Here is an 18,190-nt window from a genome sequence, read left to right on the forward strand (position 1 = left end):
AGCAAAAAAAATGACTACGAAGCTATGCCTAGCGTGAGAGTAGGTCGGAACAACGGGAAAGAAAGGGGATTTTGCAATTGCAACATTGAGCTGTGAACATTTAAGTGCTGCCAGAGCTATGCCCTTCTGCTGTTGCGAAAGGGAAGCCAGTTCCTGAGGACTGAGGAGGGACAACTTTATGCTAAAGAGGCTCCCCAAGCAGCCAATGGGAATGCTCAGCGCCTCCGTCACAATGGACCAAGAAGCCAATCAGAATTCGGGAGGGGCGTGGAGCCAATCAGATTCTCAATGGGGGTTGAGCAAGCGCACCAATCAGTGCGGGGGTAGCGGCTTTCATTGATAGACTGATCAATGGGGGTGGGAGAGCTGTTGTAGTTCTCAGCGTCACTGGCCAGACTGGGGAGACTGAGCCTCAGGACTACACACTCCGGCAGCCTCTTAGCTCAAAGAAAGAAAAGGGGGCAGGCTGCTTGCCTCGCCACCCCAGAACTGCCCCCATCCTCCCTCCCTCAGATGTTATATTAGGAGGTGCGCGAAGCCTGAACAGGAACAGTTGTGGGTAGTAGCATCCAAGTGCAGTGTTCAGGGAGAGAGGCAGATCCAAGACCCTCCCGGAGAAGCCAGCGCATCACCTTCCACTTTTAACCCGGCTGTCTGTCGCTAGCATTTACAATCCGGCGCGATTTGATCATTATCATTGTTCTGAACCCCCTTCCAAAACCACGTCAATGAAGGAAAGAAGGCCAAACCAGAAGCTCACCAAAAACGCAATGGATAATCAAACCGTCAAATGTAAAATAGTTGTGGTGGGAGATAGTCAATGTGGAAAAACCGCTTTACTGCACGTTTTTGCTAAGGATTGTTTCCCAGAGGTATGTTACTGGATTTGATTGAGTGCCTGGTGTGATAATGATTAATGCTCTTAGGATATTTCTAAGAATTACACACGTAATTTTGTCATTTTAACTATGTTTTTCGCATATACTAGCCTAGCGCTGTTAATCTACTTTCACAATGTTTGGTGATTTTTGCAATGAATTAATTTTAAAGTCACTGTCTTATCTTTTTTTGGCCGGGATTGTTACACGTGCGATTGTTTCAAACACTTTTTTTGTTTGAGATTCTTTATTTGCGATTATCCTTATTTTTCTACTGTATAATCTATTATTCCGTTCTTTGTGTCCAGAGCTATGTGCCCACCGTCTTTGAAAACTATACAGCCAGCTTTGAGATTGAGACACAAAGGATAGAATTGAGCCTCTGGGATACTTCAGGTAAGGAAGATCCAGGAATGTTCAATTTTTCTCTTCATCCGAACCAGCACATTTCTCTAGATTTAAGACGGGGAATCCAGCCTTGCTGCATTTAGGTAGCAACTTGGGTGATCCCTCTCTGTAACCCGGTAATTTATAATCCAGTGCATTACTAACTATACACCTCCGGCTGCTGGTTAAGAGGGAGGTTTGGGGGACTGATTATTACTTCAAGTACATTTTAAACACCATTTAAAAAAAAACACACCACAACAGGGGTTGATTTTTTTTTAAAGCCCCATTGTTTGGCAATTGACAGAATGGCTTATTCAGCTAAGAATCGGCGGGATTGCTTCTCTCCCAGGGCAGGTAAATCTCTCTTCCTCCTCCCCCATTGCTTTCTAATAAGGAGAACTTTAAAAGGGAAATCAAGTGCGTCCCGCGGAGAAGTGAGGGCGTTATCCCAGCCGCGGGAGTTGTCTAGGTTTCAAATCAAAGGCTAGGGAAACTGGGGAATGTGCTTTACATTCCTTTCTCGGGTTCAAACACACACTCAAAAAAATATTTAAAGGCTTCAGCAGGAGGGGTGGGCTATATTGGAGAGATACTTTTTTTGACTATTCTTTAAGAGACTTGGGAGTGTTTATATGAATACATTTTGTTCTTGCATATGAACACGAGTAGATTCACTGATGTAAAGATTTAATTGTATCTCATGTCACTGAAAACAGTGGCCCCATGATTCATACATTAAACTTCTTGTGAAGATATGATGTACATGTTAAAATGGCAGTAAATTCCATTCCATGCAATAATTATATTACCTTTTGTAGAATTCTTTTTGACGCTAACAGGACGGTCCAAAAATCTCAACGTGCAGACAACGTTTCTTAAAAAGCCGCACAGTGGCCGGTATCTAGAGGCACATCAAAGACGGGAATGGGGGCGATAACTGCCCTCATTCCTGCCACCCAAGGTGTTTGATTGGCACAAGCCTCTGCAAGCAATCAGCCGTTCTGGAAATGTGAGCTAACGGTGCTGGAATTTTCCCTTTCCAGACTGGTATGTCAGGAATTGCGTTTGACAAGCCATCAAGCATTGTCCGGAGCCCGAATCGGTCTCGCTCTCTCTTGCTACCAAGAGGCAAAGAGAAGAGAATGTCGCCCCCTAGACAAATCAGTTATCATTTCGACCTTCTTTGCTCGCACAAAGGAGATGTGAGCTACAGGAATCACATTTACACCACACTTGGTCCCCATTCCAAGGACAAAAACAGAACTGTGCACCATACAATTTGTTCATTAAGAGGGAGATTATTTTTTTCCCCTCGCCCTCAGCACTGGATGAACACATTTTGTATCTATTCAATTGGATCCGTTTTCAACAAAGTGATAATATTGTTGAAAATATGCCAGCCATTCGACACTGATATTGAAATCCAGACTGTAGTAATAAATTATATTGATTAAAATTGACTTCCTCAAAACAGTCTCTTCTGTAAGTTATGTATAACTAAATAGCTAACTACATATAATATGATGATATGTTTCCTCATGATTAAAATCTTAACAGCTAGCTGCGTGGAGAGAACTCAGAAAGGCACTTGGCTAAAAATAAATCATTTTTTGACTATAATAAGCTGCCTAGGAGACCTCTATCTTGGCACTCTGATGTTCTGAATTTTAGACCAAATAGATGTGCCACATTAAATAGAGTGCTTGGATTTTAGTGTCCTCCCTATTGGAACAGAGAGCACTTATTAAAATAGGGTGGATTTAAAGAGCTGTTCTACTTGTTTAAAGCTGATTGTATAATCACCCTCATCAAAGTGTTATTTTTCTTCAAGGAGTCATGAGCTGGGAATATCAATGCTTTGGGTATCCTTCAACTGCACTCAAAATAATAATAGTTCTTCCAGATGATATTCAGTTGTAATTGGCTGGATTCTGTTGCTTCTTCCATGCAGTTCTCTGTTGGGCCAGTGTTGCCATCATCGGCCAGTTAATTACTTCACCCTCTTAACTGTGCTGGCCTAGTAAATTAGCTATCTAACTCAAAATGCAGTAATTATTCCCCACTGGAGCAAAGCAAAAGCTTTCAAACAGGTTTGGAAACCTCGGGCGGTGGTTACTTTTAGGACACTTGCTTTCTAATACCAAAGCAATGACTTGGTCAGGAGACTGGAATTCGTCAGGATCATGAGATTTCTGCCTAAGTTCACATAAACACCGACAATGGATTGTTACTCCACAGCTGTACCAATACATTTCAGAGGTCCAGCATTGGTAATGAAATTGGTCTGGCTAATGTTTAAATGAATCATTCCTTCATGTAAATACACCTGTACTATGATTCATAGTTGAAAAATAACCCCCTCATAGAACACTACACATTTTTAAATTGCTATTAAGCTCCTAATTAATTTATATTTGTTTAAATGTTTTGAGAATCCAGTATGCAATAACATTCCTCGAGTCTTAGAAATAGTTGAGAAGTTTAATGTCTGTGGTGTGCTAATGAACCCAAAGGTTTAGAAATGAGATTTTTGCCTAACTTGGCATTATAAATGATTCCATTACAAGAATCTTGAGCTGTCATTGCCAAAAAGCTTGGGTAACCGATCTGACTATTTCTTGTCTGCAATTTGTAATCCTTGCATGACCACTTTTTATCCCCCAGAGGAAAAAAATGTTTATAGTGATAGATTTGCTAACAATATTTGTATCTTGGAACATAGAGTTATCATTTTACTCTGGAAATTGTAAGGAAATGCTCATTATGCATATCTAAGATTTCAAATGGTGTGCTCATTAGTCATACTGAATAGAGCATTGGGATTATATTGCAAAACACTCAACTTATCCAGCAACCCATTTTGCCCTGTTTGTTTATGAATATAATGTTGAAAAATGTAGTAATGGTTCCAGAAACAAAAGTTCAACAAGATGGTTGGAAATATGTAATAGGCTATGCATAACATTCTTGATAACTGGTATTAGAGAACAAGAATTGAAACTTGCTTTAAAACCTCGATTGACTTGGTGCAGTTCAGTGACAGCAGCTAATTGCTTTTAGAAAAGAAGTTCAAAGATTCTGTGCATGTCGAGATAAACTTATCTCGCATATAGAGTGCAGTTGTTTGATCACTTATCTTGTTTTAACTAGACCCAATCCAAATCGATATTCTCTTATCCAGCCCTCCGGCAGGAAGATATTTGAAAAACACATGAGCTCTATCCTATCTGATCTCCAATAGGGTGACTGCTCTGTTGATGGTGGGGTCTACTGAAAATTCTTTGATCTTCAATCCTCTCCAGTAATTAGCCAGTGTGTATCATCAGACATTTTAAATTTTGACTGCTTAAATTAATGTTTGTGTGCCTCTGTAAATGGATTGCACTAAAATTGTATGCATAATGCCTGCATGACAGCTAAAGGTAGTTTGGAGACTTTCAATACTGCATCATTTATAGCTGTGCTACCACTTTCATCAATATTGGTCCTAATTCTCCACAGTAATGTTTCTCTCAGTACTTTGCAGGGAACAGATGCTTGAGCTCATTTGCCTCAAAACTACAACTCCTGCACCGATTGAACCCAATTCAAATGAAATACAATGAATTGATTTTGGAAGGCTTGCACACTGATAACTAGCCACTCTTGGTTAATGATTGGGGCACGATTCAATAAACAGCCTAATGGAACGTTGCATTTTCCTAACCAAGGTTGAGAGGGGCAGTTACCTAAATATGCTAGCATGAATTTCATAAGTTGTAGCTGAAGCTCTGGGCAGAGGAGAAGTTGAGCAAGAAATGAATTTCTATCATGGACTATGAGACCCTAATGGCGTGGTATGGGCTGATTTCAGTGTGACTGTAATCTTGCGTAAACCTAGAGTGAAGGTGACCTATTGATAACAAAGCTTGTGTGGAATGCTAGACCATAGGCATTACCCTCCACACTCTCACTCTCTTTAATTTGTAGTTGCATAGAACTTCAAATCACAATTATAAATTTATGCTTGATTTTCTTCAACTTATTGCTTAGCCATTTTGTAGGCATAATTGCTACATTATGGTTCATGAGTTGTGAGCTAAAAATGCTCCTTGTGTCTTAAAATATATGTGGGAGGAGATGCTTTTGAACTATTTTCACTGAAGTCCCAGGTGAGCGAAACTTTAAGCTTCCATTAGCTGAACTGCTGCAGTGCATTTTAAATGCTCATGTTTACACAATAACAAGAGTTCCCTGAATCCCAATTCTTCTTTTGATCATCAGTGGATTTTTTTCGCCTCTACCCCAACTCCTGGTATAGCCTGAAGAAGTAAATAAGCATTATTTTGTTCCTCCTGACCTGTAATTTGATTAAACACAACACAGTAGGTTCCTTGCTTCTGTAAATAAATTGCCTTTTGCTAGTTTGAACCTCGCTAGAGTCCTTTCATCAGGCTGCAAGAATTCAGCTTGAAGCTTGGAAGATGACAAAAGAGGCAGTGAGAGATTATAAAGTATGAGTGCAGTCCAATGTTCCTTGGATTATTGAGTCCCTATTTTATTTTCTTGCTAAAGGCATTTGCAGCAGCCATGTGCAACCGTGTTAAATGCAATTCTCAGGTGATTAGTCTGAAAGAGCAGGCAATATTTTCATTGTATCGTTTAATTTCACACTGGAACATCTGTGAAGCTTCGGAGTAAATTAGCTTTTGCTTCACTGGGGAAATTCAAACAATGCTGTATATCCAGCTGGAAGGATTGGATTAATTAACGAAGGGGGCAAAAAAAGATCTGTGAAATATATTTAAATGATGAACTAGGTAAAATAATGGAAGTATTACACCGAAATGAAGAGCTTGAGATATCTCTCTGGAACATATTTTGCCCAGCCTTTGAAAATGGAGTGTTGCTTTTTCTAGAATGTGTCACATCGTTTTAATGCAGTTGGTTGATACCCAAGCACTTGTGCAGATTATATCAGGACTAATCAGTAGCAAGAATTGTCTGATCTGGAGGGAAACCAGTGAGAAGCCCACTGGTAGTGACGTCTCTACAGTAATGCCTAGTCCCTTAAAACTGGGCATTTGACTGGATTCACAGACCTGAGAGACTCCTCCTGATCGGTGGTACTCTTCTTTATTTGAATGAACTGAGCACTTGGCCAAATTCACTTCAGTGTAGAGGATGATTCTCATGGCTTGTGACCGTTTAATTCCCAGTGGTTGGCATTCACAAGTTTATCTTTACTGCTCATGCTCTAGTATACCAATGCAACAGAAGCTCCATTCTGTCTGTCACTGATCCAGTGAAGACTACAGGAGGACCAGACTGAATTAGAAAATAAAATATGTAATTGAAACAGTGCATTGAAATAAACTGTCAGCCAACTGGATGAGGGAGGAGATACCTTTTCATCTGCCAGTGTGCATTTCAGATGCTCAGTTCAATTGATTTGATGGATATTGCAAATGTAAACTGCAGTGCAAGGAGCCAGCAGTATTTATCAGGAAGCATATGGGGGGGTGGGGGGGGAGAATGGGGAAGAATCCTGGTAAAATGGAAAGGCAGATCAGTCAGACACACCTGTAACTAGCCTCATTTTAATGTGCTTTCTAAGCCAAATAAATTAAGCTGATCCTTTATGCGAAAGTGATACTAGTCTTTTAGAGCTTGACTTCATCGTGATTGCAGTCTTTCATCCTTCACCCATCCAGTGCTTCAGCAAATACTACACTCAATTCCTCCAGTAAATTAACCCATATCAAATTTAATAAAGCCACTTTATTGGGAGAAGGTTAAAATACCGTTCACATATTATGTAAGTACAGTTTTGACCATTCAGGCATAGAATTCCAAGAAGTCCACAAAATTCCAAGCTGAAATCATTTGGGGAGGCGATGGCCTTGTGGTATAATTAATTAACCTATTAATCCAGAAACTCAGCTAATGTCCTGGGGACCCGGGTTTGAATCCTGCCATGGCAGATGGTGGAATTTGAATTCAATAAAATAAAATCTGGAATTAAGAATCTACTGATGGAACCATTGTTGATTGTCGGAAGCATCCATCTGGTTCACTAATGTCCTTTTAGAGAAGGAAATCTGCTGTCCTTATCTGGTCTGGCCTACATGTGACTCCAGAGCCACAACAATGTGGTTGGCTCTCAGCTGCCCTCTGAACAAGGGGAACTAGGGATGGGCAATAAATGTTGGCCAGCCAGTGACGCCCATGTCCCATGGATGAATTTTTTTTAAAAAACTCAATAGGAATAATGGCAGGGCCAATTTTCACAATTCAGTCTCATGAAAAACCCAACCAATATTTATTTAACCGAAGTGGCTGAGTTGGATTGGAGAACAAATTCTTGAGCTGTTGGGTTTCATTGGGGTTGTAATTACTGAGGGCAGTGAGTTAGACCAGCTTCATTGATTTGTCAGACCACGTAGTAAACTTGTGTCAGCCGTTGTAAGGCAGTGACTCTGAACAAAGAAAATTATAGCACAGGAACAGGCCCTTCCTTCGGCCCTCCAAGCCTGCACCAACCATGCTGCCCGACTTGACTAAAACCCCCTACCTTTCCGGGGACCATATCCTTCTATTCCCATCCTATTCATGTATTTGTTAAGATGCTCCTTAAAAGTCACTACCGTATCTGCTTCCACTACCTCCCCCAGCAACAAGTTCCAGGCACCTACCACCCTCTGTGTTTTTAAAAAAAAATCTGCCTCGCACATCTCCTTTAAACGTTGCCCCTCTCACCTTAAAGCTGTGCCCCCTAGTAATTGACTTTTCCACCCTGGGAAAAAGCTTCTGAGTATCCACTCTGTCCATGCCTCACATAATCTTGTAGACTTCTATCAGATCTCCCCTCAACCTCCGTCATTCCAGTGAGAACAAACCAAGTTTCTCCAACCCCTCCTTATAGCTAATGCCCTCCATACCAGGCAACATTCTGGTAAATCTTTTCTGTGCCCTCTCTCTAAAGCCTCCACATCCTTCTGGTAGGGTGGTGCTTGGCTCAATGCAGCATTCAGAGCGTTTTTTAAAAAATATTCTTTATTGTTTGAATAGTCAATAACTGTGCAAGGACTGGATCAAGCTAGCTGCAAATCAGAGGGTTGCCAGCAAGGTTTTGGCCAATGAACCTGTTTTCCTCCAGTTCCTTAGGCTACCAACAGTATTTAGAGCAAGATAAAACCACCATGATTGCATAATGTCCATATTATGGGAGTTGGGGTGGGGGGGCATAGCTTTTAATTGTTTTTAAAAATGTACTTTGAATGTGATTTGCTTTTTTTAGTTACTACATAGCACTTTTGCTTTCAGCCATTTTAAAGGTTCAGTGATAATATTCTTGACTCTGAAACAAACTCCACCCCAGAAAATTTGACAATCTAGGCTGACATTCCAGTGCTGGATTGAGTAAGTGTTCATACTCTGAGGTGAAGGAAGAGTTGTTATACCAATAATTCAGTGATGTAACACCTTTAACAGAGTAAAAATTTCCCAGAGCTTAGTGGCTAGTGGCTAAATGCTTAGGTGTCAATGGTGAAGTGACTTTTAAAATCTGCAATGCACAGGAGGCCAGATTTGGAGGAGCGCAAGAGATCTAGGGGTTTGTGGAGGGGAGTTGTAGGGCTGGAAGAGGTTACACAAATGGCTGTGTAGAGGGATTTGAAAATAAGGATAAGAGTTTTAAAACTCAAAATGGGAATCATTGGGTGAATGAGACACGATGCATATTAAAGATATGGATAGCAGAGATTTGGAGGTTATGAAAGATGAGAGGCCAACCAGGAGAGTTGGGGTAATCAAATCTTTAGGTAACAAAGGAGTGAGTAGATGTAGCTAGTCTGTGAAGAGAAAGAGAGTCCTTCGAGTGCCCTGCTCAACATTCATCCCTCAGCTAATACCACTAATGCAGATGGCCTATTTATCTTGGCTTTGATCAGATCATGCTGTGCTCAAATTAGTTGCCGTCTCTGCCTGCATTAAAACTAGCTTGTCCACCCTGGAGGTATCCTTCAAGGTTTGATCATGTGACGTGTGCAAACATCACTCTTTTATAAAGCTTGGCCCTTACTGCTGTTTGCCTTAACTCGGCCTTGCTCAATGCAGCTGCTGTATGAGAAGCTCTTGAGAATCAGGAAGTGGGGGGAGGGTGTGGGGTGGGGCATGACGATGTCACTGAGCTAGGAGGCTTCTTGTGCAGTGTTGGCCTGCAGTGAGAAATCTAAAGGTGACCATTCTTCCGGGCTGGGAGCAGCAGTGTCCATTGATTCATGCCTTGTTTCAGAAGTACTTCATTACCTTTTAAGGGATTTTGGAAGGTTGTGATGCATGTGGTAACAAAGTAGAGTTCTCATTCTTTAAGTGGCATGAATTTGAAGGGCTGTTTTCAGCATAATTTGAAGATGGTGCAGGTTAAATATTTTGAAAGCTCACATTCTCTATTGTTTAACACAATTTTGACACATCTGTTTATGATGATAAATGTCCTGCATTGAGAATCCAACTTGCATTATTCACTTGAGCTGTCTACATGTTACTACTTTAAATTATGGTGCTTAAAATGAGTTGCCAGGGGAATTCTATAGTTACTTTCATGAGGGATGGTGAAACAAAGAATACCAAAAATGAGACTTGACTTGTTATGTCATGCTTTTGCATGAGGTTGATTGTACAACTGACAGTTTGGATTTCTTTTGTGCACAGGATCCCCCTACTACGATAACGTCCGACCACTTTCCTACCCAGATTCTGACGCCGTTTTGATTTGTTTCGATATAAGTCGCCCAGAGACCCTTGACAGTGTGCTTAAGAAGGTAGGTGCACCAAAGATCATGTTCCATTTTAACACAAAACATTTTAATTTTGATCCAAGGGGTTGCGGGAAAGATTAATTCTTGAGTTTTTTTAATTCCATAAAGTAGTTGTCCATAGAATCCCTACAGTGCAGAAGGAGGCCATTCAGCCCATCGAGTCTGCACCGACCCAGGCCCTGTAACCCCACACATTTACCCTACTAATCCCCCTGACACTAGGGTCAATTTAGCATGGCCAATCAACCTAACATCCACATCTTTGGTCATATTGTGTAGAGGCACCACATGCTCACTCCTTCATGCCTCATTTCCGAAGTGGAATTATATCCCAGACTGGAGCACCTCAACCACTTTCACCTCAAAATTCTTCGTTCACCAACTCATTTTCTCTTTATTTTTGTTCAGCAAGTCAGTTGTGTGGGAAACATACCTTTTCGGTATCCTGCTTGCTATTGTTTATTGACTATCTCAGGGGCAAGTTGGAACAGTTTCTGAAAACATATTGAGAATGTACAGTGCAGCCTTTTTGGTGAACACATTTGCTTTCAGCATCAAAGAAAGTTCTTGTTAAATAATTCCTGCCCTGATATCCTGACTTGCCAATGATGTCATAGATTGGATGGCACTCCCTGGAAATTAGTCCACCACCGAGGAACGTCGTGACATAACTATAATTTCAACACAACACTTCTGCTCTCAAGCTATAGTAGCTAATATTTGGCAGCACAAAACAATGGGATCAAAAATATTAGAGTTCTGAAGGCAGATGAACACCTATAAGATTGTGTGGGAATTCTTCACAATGAGTACTGTGCCCAAAGACATTTTTACTCATTTTTAACAACTTAAATGCTGGTGGTATGTAGGTGTTGACTTCGCTATAATTATTTTGGTGTCGTATTACAGTCAATCATAAATCATTAACTGCCCTTTTAAGATACAATCAATAGTAATAGCAGATGCAAGCGGAAATTAATGAATTTAAAGTTGGTTTTCTTCCAATAATGCGGATTAAATTTGTGCAAGGAACTGAGTGATAATTGCAGTAGAAGTCATGGTGAATACAACAACCTTCCGTTCAGGTTATTGTGCAAAGGCGGCAGCTGAACCACTTTTAATAAACCTTTGAATAATAGCTTTGTGTACATTGCTTCGCATTCCTGCTGCCAGAGGGGCTCCCGTTTGTTTGCAGTCTTGAGTACAGCTGTGGACTTTGACTCGTTGCAGCACGAGATCAGTGGCTGAGTCACTCGGACAGTGCGTGCTCTGCCAAGTCTGCCTGTCAATCTCCAGTATTGCTGCAAAGGGAAATTAGTGTCAGGGAGGTAGTCAAAATCTGAAGGACATCCAGCATTAAACTGAATGGTAGCTGGCACATATTTCCAGAGTTGTTAAAACCCCTTGGCTGTTTACTCGGCCTTTCAATTTTAATTTGCTGTGTCATACTTCTGCGCATTTTGAATAATAGAGATATGGAAAGTGAAGTTCTAAAATTACAACCATTTAGGGAAAAATATCCAATGATGAGGAAATTAAAGGCCATATAAGATGTTGCAACACTTGTCCTTTTTTCCTTTGTAAAAGGGTGGCGAGTGACCTGTCTTTCCATGGATCTGTCTGTTCTGAACATGTTTTCAGAAGCTGTACTTTGTCATTATTGTTCTCTTTTTGAATAATCATCAATGGAATTCAAAAGGATATGTTCTCACAAGCTGATGTGCAGCCTCCACTCCTTCTTCTCGCATGTGTCATTTTGTTCTTTTATCAATCCAAATGGCACAGAAACTAATGAAACAAACATTTATTTTCCCCTCAGTTTGTCTTTCACCTGCCCTTCACGTGAATTTCTGAGAGAGTTTGGCAACTGTTTCTTTTTTACCAACCAAATCCAATTTCACGCAGCTTGTCTGAGATAAAGGCCCTGTTTTGTGTTTTTAGATTGATATGTGGGGACAGGCAGTAACACAGACTAGAATTATTAGCACACTGTGAAAGCCTGAACTAGATGAGGGTTTGAGCCAAGTTTCTGAGTGCATTGCTTTAACTTGTTAACCCATTACTTTGTCAGCAGAGTACCTTCAGGAACACAGCACATGCATATCCACCACTGAGCTGAAAATAGCACACACAGATGTTAACTGCTCAGTGATTTGTTTTAAACCCTTTTCTCTTGATAAACAGTCCAATTCCAATGTGGAAAGTACTAACACAGTTGAATGTAGTGAGTGGGATTTTACATTCCCCCTCCCTGCAAAGTTTGTTTATTTATTTGTCTCAAGTAAGGCTTACATTAACGCTGCAATGAAGTTGCTGTGAAATTCCCCTAGTCGCCACTCTCCGGCGCCTGTTCGGATCAACACACCTAACCAGCACGTCTTTCAGATTGAGAGGAAACCGGAGCACCCGGAGGAAAACCACACAGACACAGGGGCGAATGTGTACATTCCACACAGACAGTGACCCAAACCAGGAATCGAACCTAGGTCCCTGGCGCTGTGAGGCAGCAGTGCTAACCACTGTGCCACCGTGCTGCAGTGTGTTTTGCGGAAGTGGTCCATCATTGGTTGGCAGTGGGATCTTCTGGTCCCATTGCTGTCAACAGGGTTCCCATTGTTGGAGCCCGCAGTGGGGAGATCACCATCACCAGGGCCAGAAGATCCCACTGGCAGCAATGGGAAGAAAATGCTGCCCAATTTAACTGTGCTACTGGATTTAATTAATTACTCTGGTCGTTAGCACATATCATTTGTGGTAGAAAATCACATTTTGACCTTTCTAATGGGGACTATAATACTGATTGTATAAAGATTGTGGTTTTTTTGTACTCCGAAATTTCTTCTTCCACCCCATTCCACAGTCTACATCTCTGGCTGAACCAGACATTGCAACCAGTGTCCAATTTGATCCTTGGCTGTGGTTCTGACTGCCACCCCCCCCCCCCCCCCCAATATGCTCCCTATCTCACAAACTGCCTGCTTCCACCTCTTTAATATCTACTCCTGCTTCAGCTCATCTTCTGTTGAAACCCACGTCTGTGCTTTAATTATGACCAAATTCGACTATTTCAATGCTCTTCTCCCAAATTCCATTCCCAAATACAATTCACCAGTGCCTCGTATTTTTAAATTCCCATTCTCAAAGCCATTCATGGTCACATCCCTCAGATTCTGTAACTTTCTCCAATACTAAACCCTCTGAACTCTCTCAAACAATTCCATTCCTCTCCACAATTCGCCACCAACACCTACACTACATTTTTACATCTCCTTGTACAACCCTTAATGCCTTCACCTTAGAATCACAGGGGTGAATCTTTCCATTCCGTCCATCACAGGAATCGTAGCGTGCGAGGGACGGATAATGGAAAGGTTCATTGACCTCGAGTAGGATTTTCCAGTTTCAGGGTGAGCGTGGCCAGAAAATCCAGTCCATAGAATCCCTACAGTATTGAAAGAGGCCATTTGGCTCATCGAGCCTGCACTGACAACAGTCCCACCCACATCCTATCCCCATAACCCCATGGATTTATCTCGCTAATCCCTATGACACTAAGGGGCAATTTAGCATGGCCAGCCAAGCTAGTTTGCACATTTTAGTGTGTGGGGGGGAAACCAGAGGAGACTCACGTAGACACGGGGAGAACATGCAAACTCCACACAGACCTTAACATTGAAAAACTTGTCTTCAGTGATCTTGGCTTTGGATTTTCAAATTACCTCCATTACTTTTTCTCTTTCTCTTTCCTGTTAAGATGTTCCTTTTTAAAAACTTCAACCAAGCTTTTAGTCACCTAATTTCTCCTTGGTTTTGTGTCCATTTTGTTTCATTCCATTGGTCCATTTACGTTAAGCTGTAAGGGAAATTTGCCCAGTTGAATGGTGCTGTTTAAATACAAATTACTCTTGTCATAGAATCCCTGCAGTGCAGCAGGAGGCCGTTCGACCCATTGAGTTTGCTTCGACTCTCCAACAGAGCATCTCACCCAAGTCCTATCCCTCACCCTATCCCTGTAACTCCACACACTTACCATGGCTAATCGATCTAATCTACATATCTCATCAAATACATGGTTTTGAACGGTCTGCTTGATGGAATTCCATTTCATTAACAACAGAAAAGCGCAATTGGTCGTGACTCATCTGTAACAATTATCTTTCCATAATTTGCAAATAGCAATTTAAATATATATGTCACTAAAGTTCATTCAACCAGCTGTGCATTGTTCACATTGAGGGTAAATGATTCAATGAAAATTGACTTAAACTGACTTGCTCGTGAGGCATATTTGGCACTTGGGCCTGCGTTGTCGTCTTGTCTGCCCTCGGGTGATTTACAGCACAACAGCTCATTGTTGTATTCTGGTAATGAATACCAAGCCGGACTCTTAATATCACGCATAATTAACTACTTTTTTAAACAGTCTTCTACTCGGAGAGTATGCCCTTAAGTGTTAATGTGCAGGCTGTTGCCTTCTCTTGTTAAATTATGCTTTAATAGCTTTGTTTACCATGTCCCTTAAATAGATGCTGTGACCATGAGCCGAAGCTTTGAAAAGAACTGGACTTTAGTTTCGCACAAAGCCTCATTATCTTTTGTTTCCTGTTTTTTTTTCCTTAGTGGAAAGGTGAGATCCAGGAGTTCTGCCCAAACACAAAAACCTTGTTAGTCGGCTGCAAATCTGATCTGCGCACAGACCTGACAACCTTAGTGGAACTGTCCAATCACCGCCAGAATCCTGTGTCTTACGATCAGGTAGCTATTGATTTCCATTACTCAATGACAGCCATTGTGCTGGTACAAAGGAATGAGAGTCGCTGGTCTGCTTCTCAATTAAAGCGTGCATTCGACGCAATGGAAGAATGAACCCAGAATCCTTGTTGCACTCAACTGAAGGTCAATCAACAATGAGATTTGATTTATTATTGTCACATGTATTGGGATACAGTGAAAAGTATTGTTTCTTATGCACTATACAGATAAAACATACTGTTCATAGAGTACATAATGGGAGAAGGAAAGGAGAGGGTGCAGAATATAGTGTTGCAGTCATATCTATGGTGTAGAGAAAGATCAACTTAATATATGGTGGGTCCATTCAAAAGTCTGGCAGCAGGGAAGAAGCTGCTCTTGAGTTTGGTACGTGTTGTCAGACTTCTGTATCTTTTTCCTGATGGAAGAGATAATGTCCAGGGTGCGTGAAGTAACGGAGTTGCATCTACTCTTAATTGTTCAGGACAGAGCGACACAGTGATTAGCGCTGCTGCCTCACAGTGCCAGGGACCTGGGTTCAATTCTGGCCTTGGGTGACTGTTTGTGTGCAGTTTGCACATTCTCCCCATGTCTGCCTGGGTTTCCTCTTGGTTCTTCGGTTTCCTCCCACAGTTAAGTGGCTGTGCAAGTTGGGTGGATTGGCCATGCTAAATTGTCCCTTAGTATCTCAAGATGTGTAAGCTAGGGGAATTATTGGAGTAAATAAGTTACGGGGATAGGGTCTGGGTAAGATGCTCTTTCGGAGAGTTGGTGCAGACTCAATGGACTGAATGGCATTGTAAGGAAAATGGAGTAACTGCTGAGGAATCCAACAATCCACCTCCCACCCTCATGCTGCCCACCAAATGTACATGTAGCTCAAAGACAATAGCTGTGCGAATGCTACCTTTGGTTGTGTAGCTACCACTTTTTCTGCCCCTTTTGTGGGGGTTTTGCGGTAATAGTAAAATGCATGGGCACGATCTTATCGGCCATTCACGCCCTGCTGCCGCTACTAGTGAGGACGGAGAATTTGGCGCTCAGCCAAATCTCCATTCACTGCAACGGGACCAGAAAATCCCGCCAGTGTGGACGACTGTAAGATTCCTCCCCATGTGTTTCAAGATAGAGACATCAAGGTCCACATCCCCACAAAGAATAAAACCCAGCCTGAAGAGTAAATTATTATTTTCCTGACCAAGTTCCAGCTCAGGAATTCTGTGGCAGTAATTTCTTTGCATGACAGTCAGCTTAAAATCTTGGCGAAAATCCTCATGACAGACCATCCATAATGTGATGAATCTTGGAAGTTGCAAATCACACTCAGTACTGAACAGGGTTCATTAATGCCCTTGTCTTAGGGAGGGCTCCGGTGTGAATGAAGTATATCAAAGAGCAACACCAGTTCTATCTCTCAAAGCTATTTCAAACAGGGGATCCCATTGTGGATGTGAAGGCTCATGTGGCCAATGCATGGTGCCACATGCCTAATGATGCTTCTGAGAAACTTGCCCAAGTACAGGTTTAACCAAATAATCTGAAACTATTGAATCGTAGCAAAGTCATGACTATGACAACTTCCCTTTCCTGGCTCCCATGTTTGTTGATATTGTTAATGGTTCTCTCTCCTCGGATACCATCCCCCTCTCCTTCACATCTGCTGAGAACAGCCCTCTCTTCAGGAAAAAAAACCTTGATTGTTCCAAACTCATCTCATTCCAAATGAACTGTCAGTAAGTTACAGACAACATGTTTTTGACACCAGCACTTCCATTGATAAGTTTGGCAATGCAACCTATGTATGATTATTCAAGATTTTTAAATTAACATTGAGTTCCCAACCCATCCTTTCAGTGTTATGATGTCTTTGTGACAGTACCATTGATTCATTATTAATCGACTGTGTTGTCTATTCAGGGTACCAACATGGCCAAGCAGATTGGAGCAGCGACATATATAGAATGCTCATCGTTGTCATCAGAGAACAGCGTGAGGGACATTTTTCACGTGGCAACGCTGGCTTGCGTGAACAAGCCGAACAAAAACGTCAAACGCAACCAATCAAAGCGAGCCACAAAAAGGATTTCACATGTGCCCAGCAGACCAGAACTGTCTACAGTGTCCCCGGACTTGCGGAAGGACAAGGCTCGAAGTTGCACTGTGATGTGAGGATGGTGGGGTTTGGGGGAAACAGATGGAGACAGTCAGATGAAGTTACAATGATGTGGAATGAAAGGCTTTCTTGACAGAAAACGAAAGGACCACGTACAGTGCACAGCATCATTTACATACCAACGTGTCTCAAATAGCCTTTGAAAAGATATCCTCCACCATTTATGTGCGGGCGCCTTGGGGGTTCAGCAAGCGGAATGATTTGGCCTGAAAAAGCTGGATGTAGATGCGGTCATCGGAATCTGAGAGAAAGATAATCTTATGAACCCCTGGAACTCCTAAAAGGGATGCCAGGTCAAAAGACTAGAGAGGGCCTCGGACCAGTAATGGGCACCAGAGCTTGTTAGGTGGGGAAGAAAGAAATTTAAAAAAAACAAACCAGCAAGCAAAATAACAATTGTACTTCATTCTTGGGAAGTTTTTTTTCAGGGATGCTGTATTTACAAGGACTTGTGGTGGGGGCAATATTGTCCAGATAATACTGAACATATAATGAGCGCTGTAGTTGCACTTTGTCCATCATCATTGCAAAAGGTCATTCCATTGAACACCACTAAACAATTGGTTTCTTCACTAAACAATGCTTTATGATTGGTGCATCATGATGCTTTAGGGTGGTATTATATAATGGCTGGCAACGTTTCTCTGTATTAGGTATTGTAAACTTAAATTATAAAACGTTTTCAAAAACTGTAGAGCGTCTTACAATTTTTTTTTGAATGTTGAAACTTGTAAGTCCATTCTAATGTTTTGGCAGTATTTATTGAAGTATAGTATTTTTTTCTTGGAAAATGTAATCCAGTATTGATGTAAATTATTGCAATAATTCTTTGTTTTAAAAGCCACCAGTTAGAATTATTCGAGCTGTTTATAATAAGCAGACTGTTCTGTACCTGATCACTAAACTGTATTTTTAATCTGAGCTTATTAAAGCTTATGATCTATTACAAAGGATACGTATTTCTTTGCCAAATAAAAACAAAACCCCTCTCATCACAGTTATGATTGTTATTTCTGCACATGCAGGTACAAATTGTTATTGTACATTTTTCTTTTGCTGATCAGACAAGTTTAAGTAAAACAGGCCTCGTTATGGAGAGAGACTAGACAAAGCTGGGTTTGTTCTCCTGAAAGCGGAGTCAGAGAATCTGACAGTGCAGAAGAAGGCCATTTGGCCCATCGAGTCTGCACCGACCA

The 18,190-nt window shown here is 41.4% G+C and overlaps 1 protein-coding gene across 1 annotated transcript; it reads left to right on the plus strand.

Moving 5' to 3' along the window:
- The first annotated feature begins 371 nt into the window (after positions 1-371).
- rnd3b (Rho family GTPase 3b) lies at positions 372-17,356 on the plus strand. The gene is made up of 5 exons (XM_078227972.1): positions 372-872; positions 1,187-1,274; positions 9,963-10,072; positions 14,690-14,824; positions 16,739-17,356. Exons 1-5 carry the CDS (start codon positions 729-731, stop codon positions 16,988-16,990), a joined length of 729 nt encoding a protein of 242 aa, XP_078084098.1. The 5' UTR covers positions 372-728; the 3' UTR covers positions 16,991-17,356.
- The last annotated feature ends 834 nt before the right edge of the window (positions 17,357-18,190 follow it).

The sequence above is a fragment of the Mustelus asterias genome, chromosome 14 (genome assembly GCF_964213995.1).
Source record: "Mustelus asterias chromosome 14, sMusAst1.hap1.1, whole genome shotgun sequence".
NCBI lineage: Eukaryota > Metazoa > Chordata > Chondrichthyes > Carcharhiniformes > Triakidae > Mustelus > Mustelus asterias.

Bases quoted from the DNA above. Each gene is read 5' to 3' on its own strand.
- rnd3b (XM_078227972.1), top strand. From the start codon at position 729: ATGAAGGAAAGAAGGCCAAACCAGAAGCTCACCAAAAACGCAATGGAT. The intron at 10,073-14,689 runs GTAGGTGCACCA...TTTTTTCCTTAG, and splicing joins TTGACAGTGTGCTTAAGAAG to TGGAAAGGTGAGATCCAGGA. The intron at 14,825-16,738 runs GTAGCTATTGAT...TTGTCTATTCAG, and splicing joins ATCCTGTGTCTTACGATCAG to GGTACCAACATGGCCAAGCA.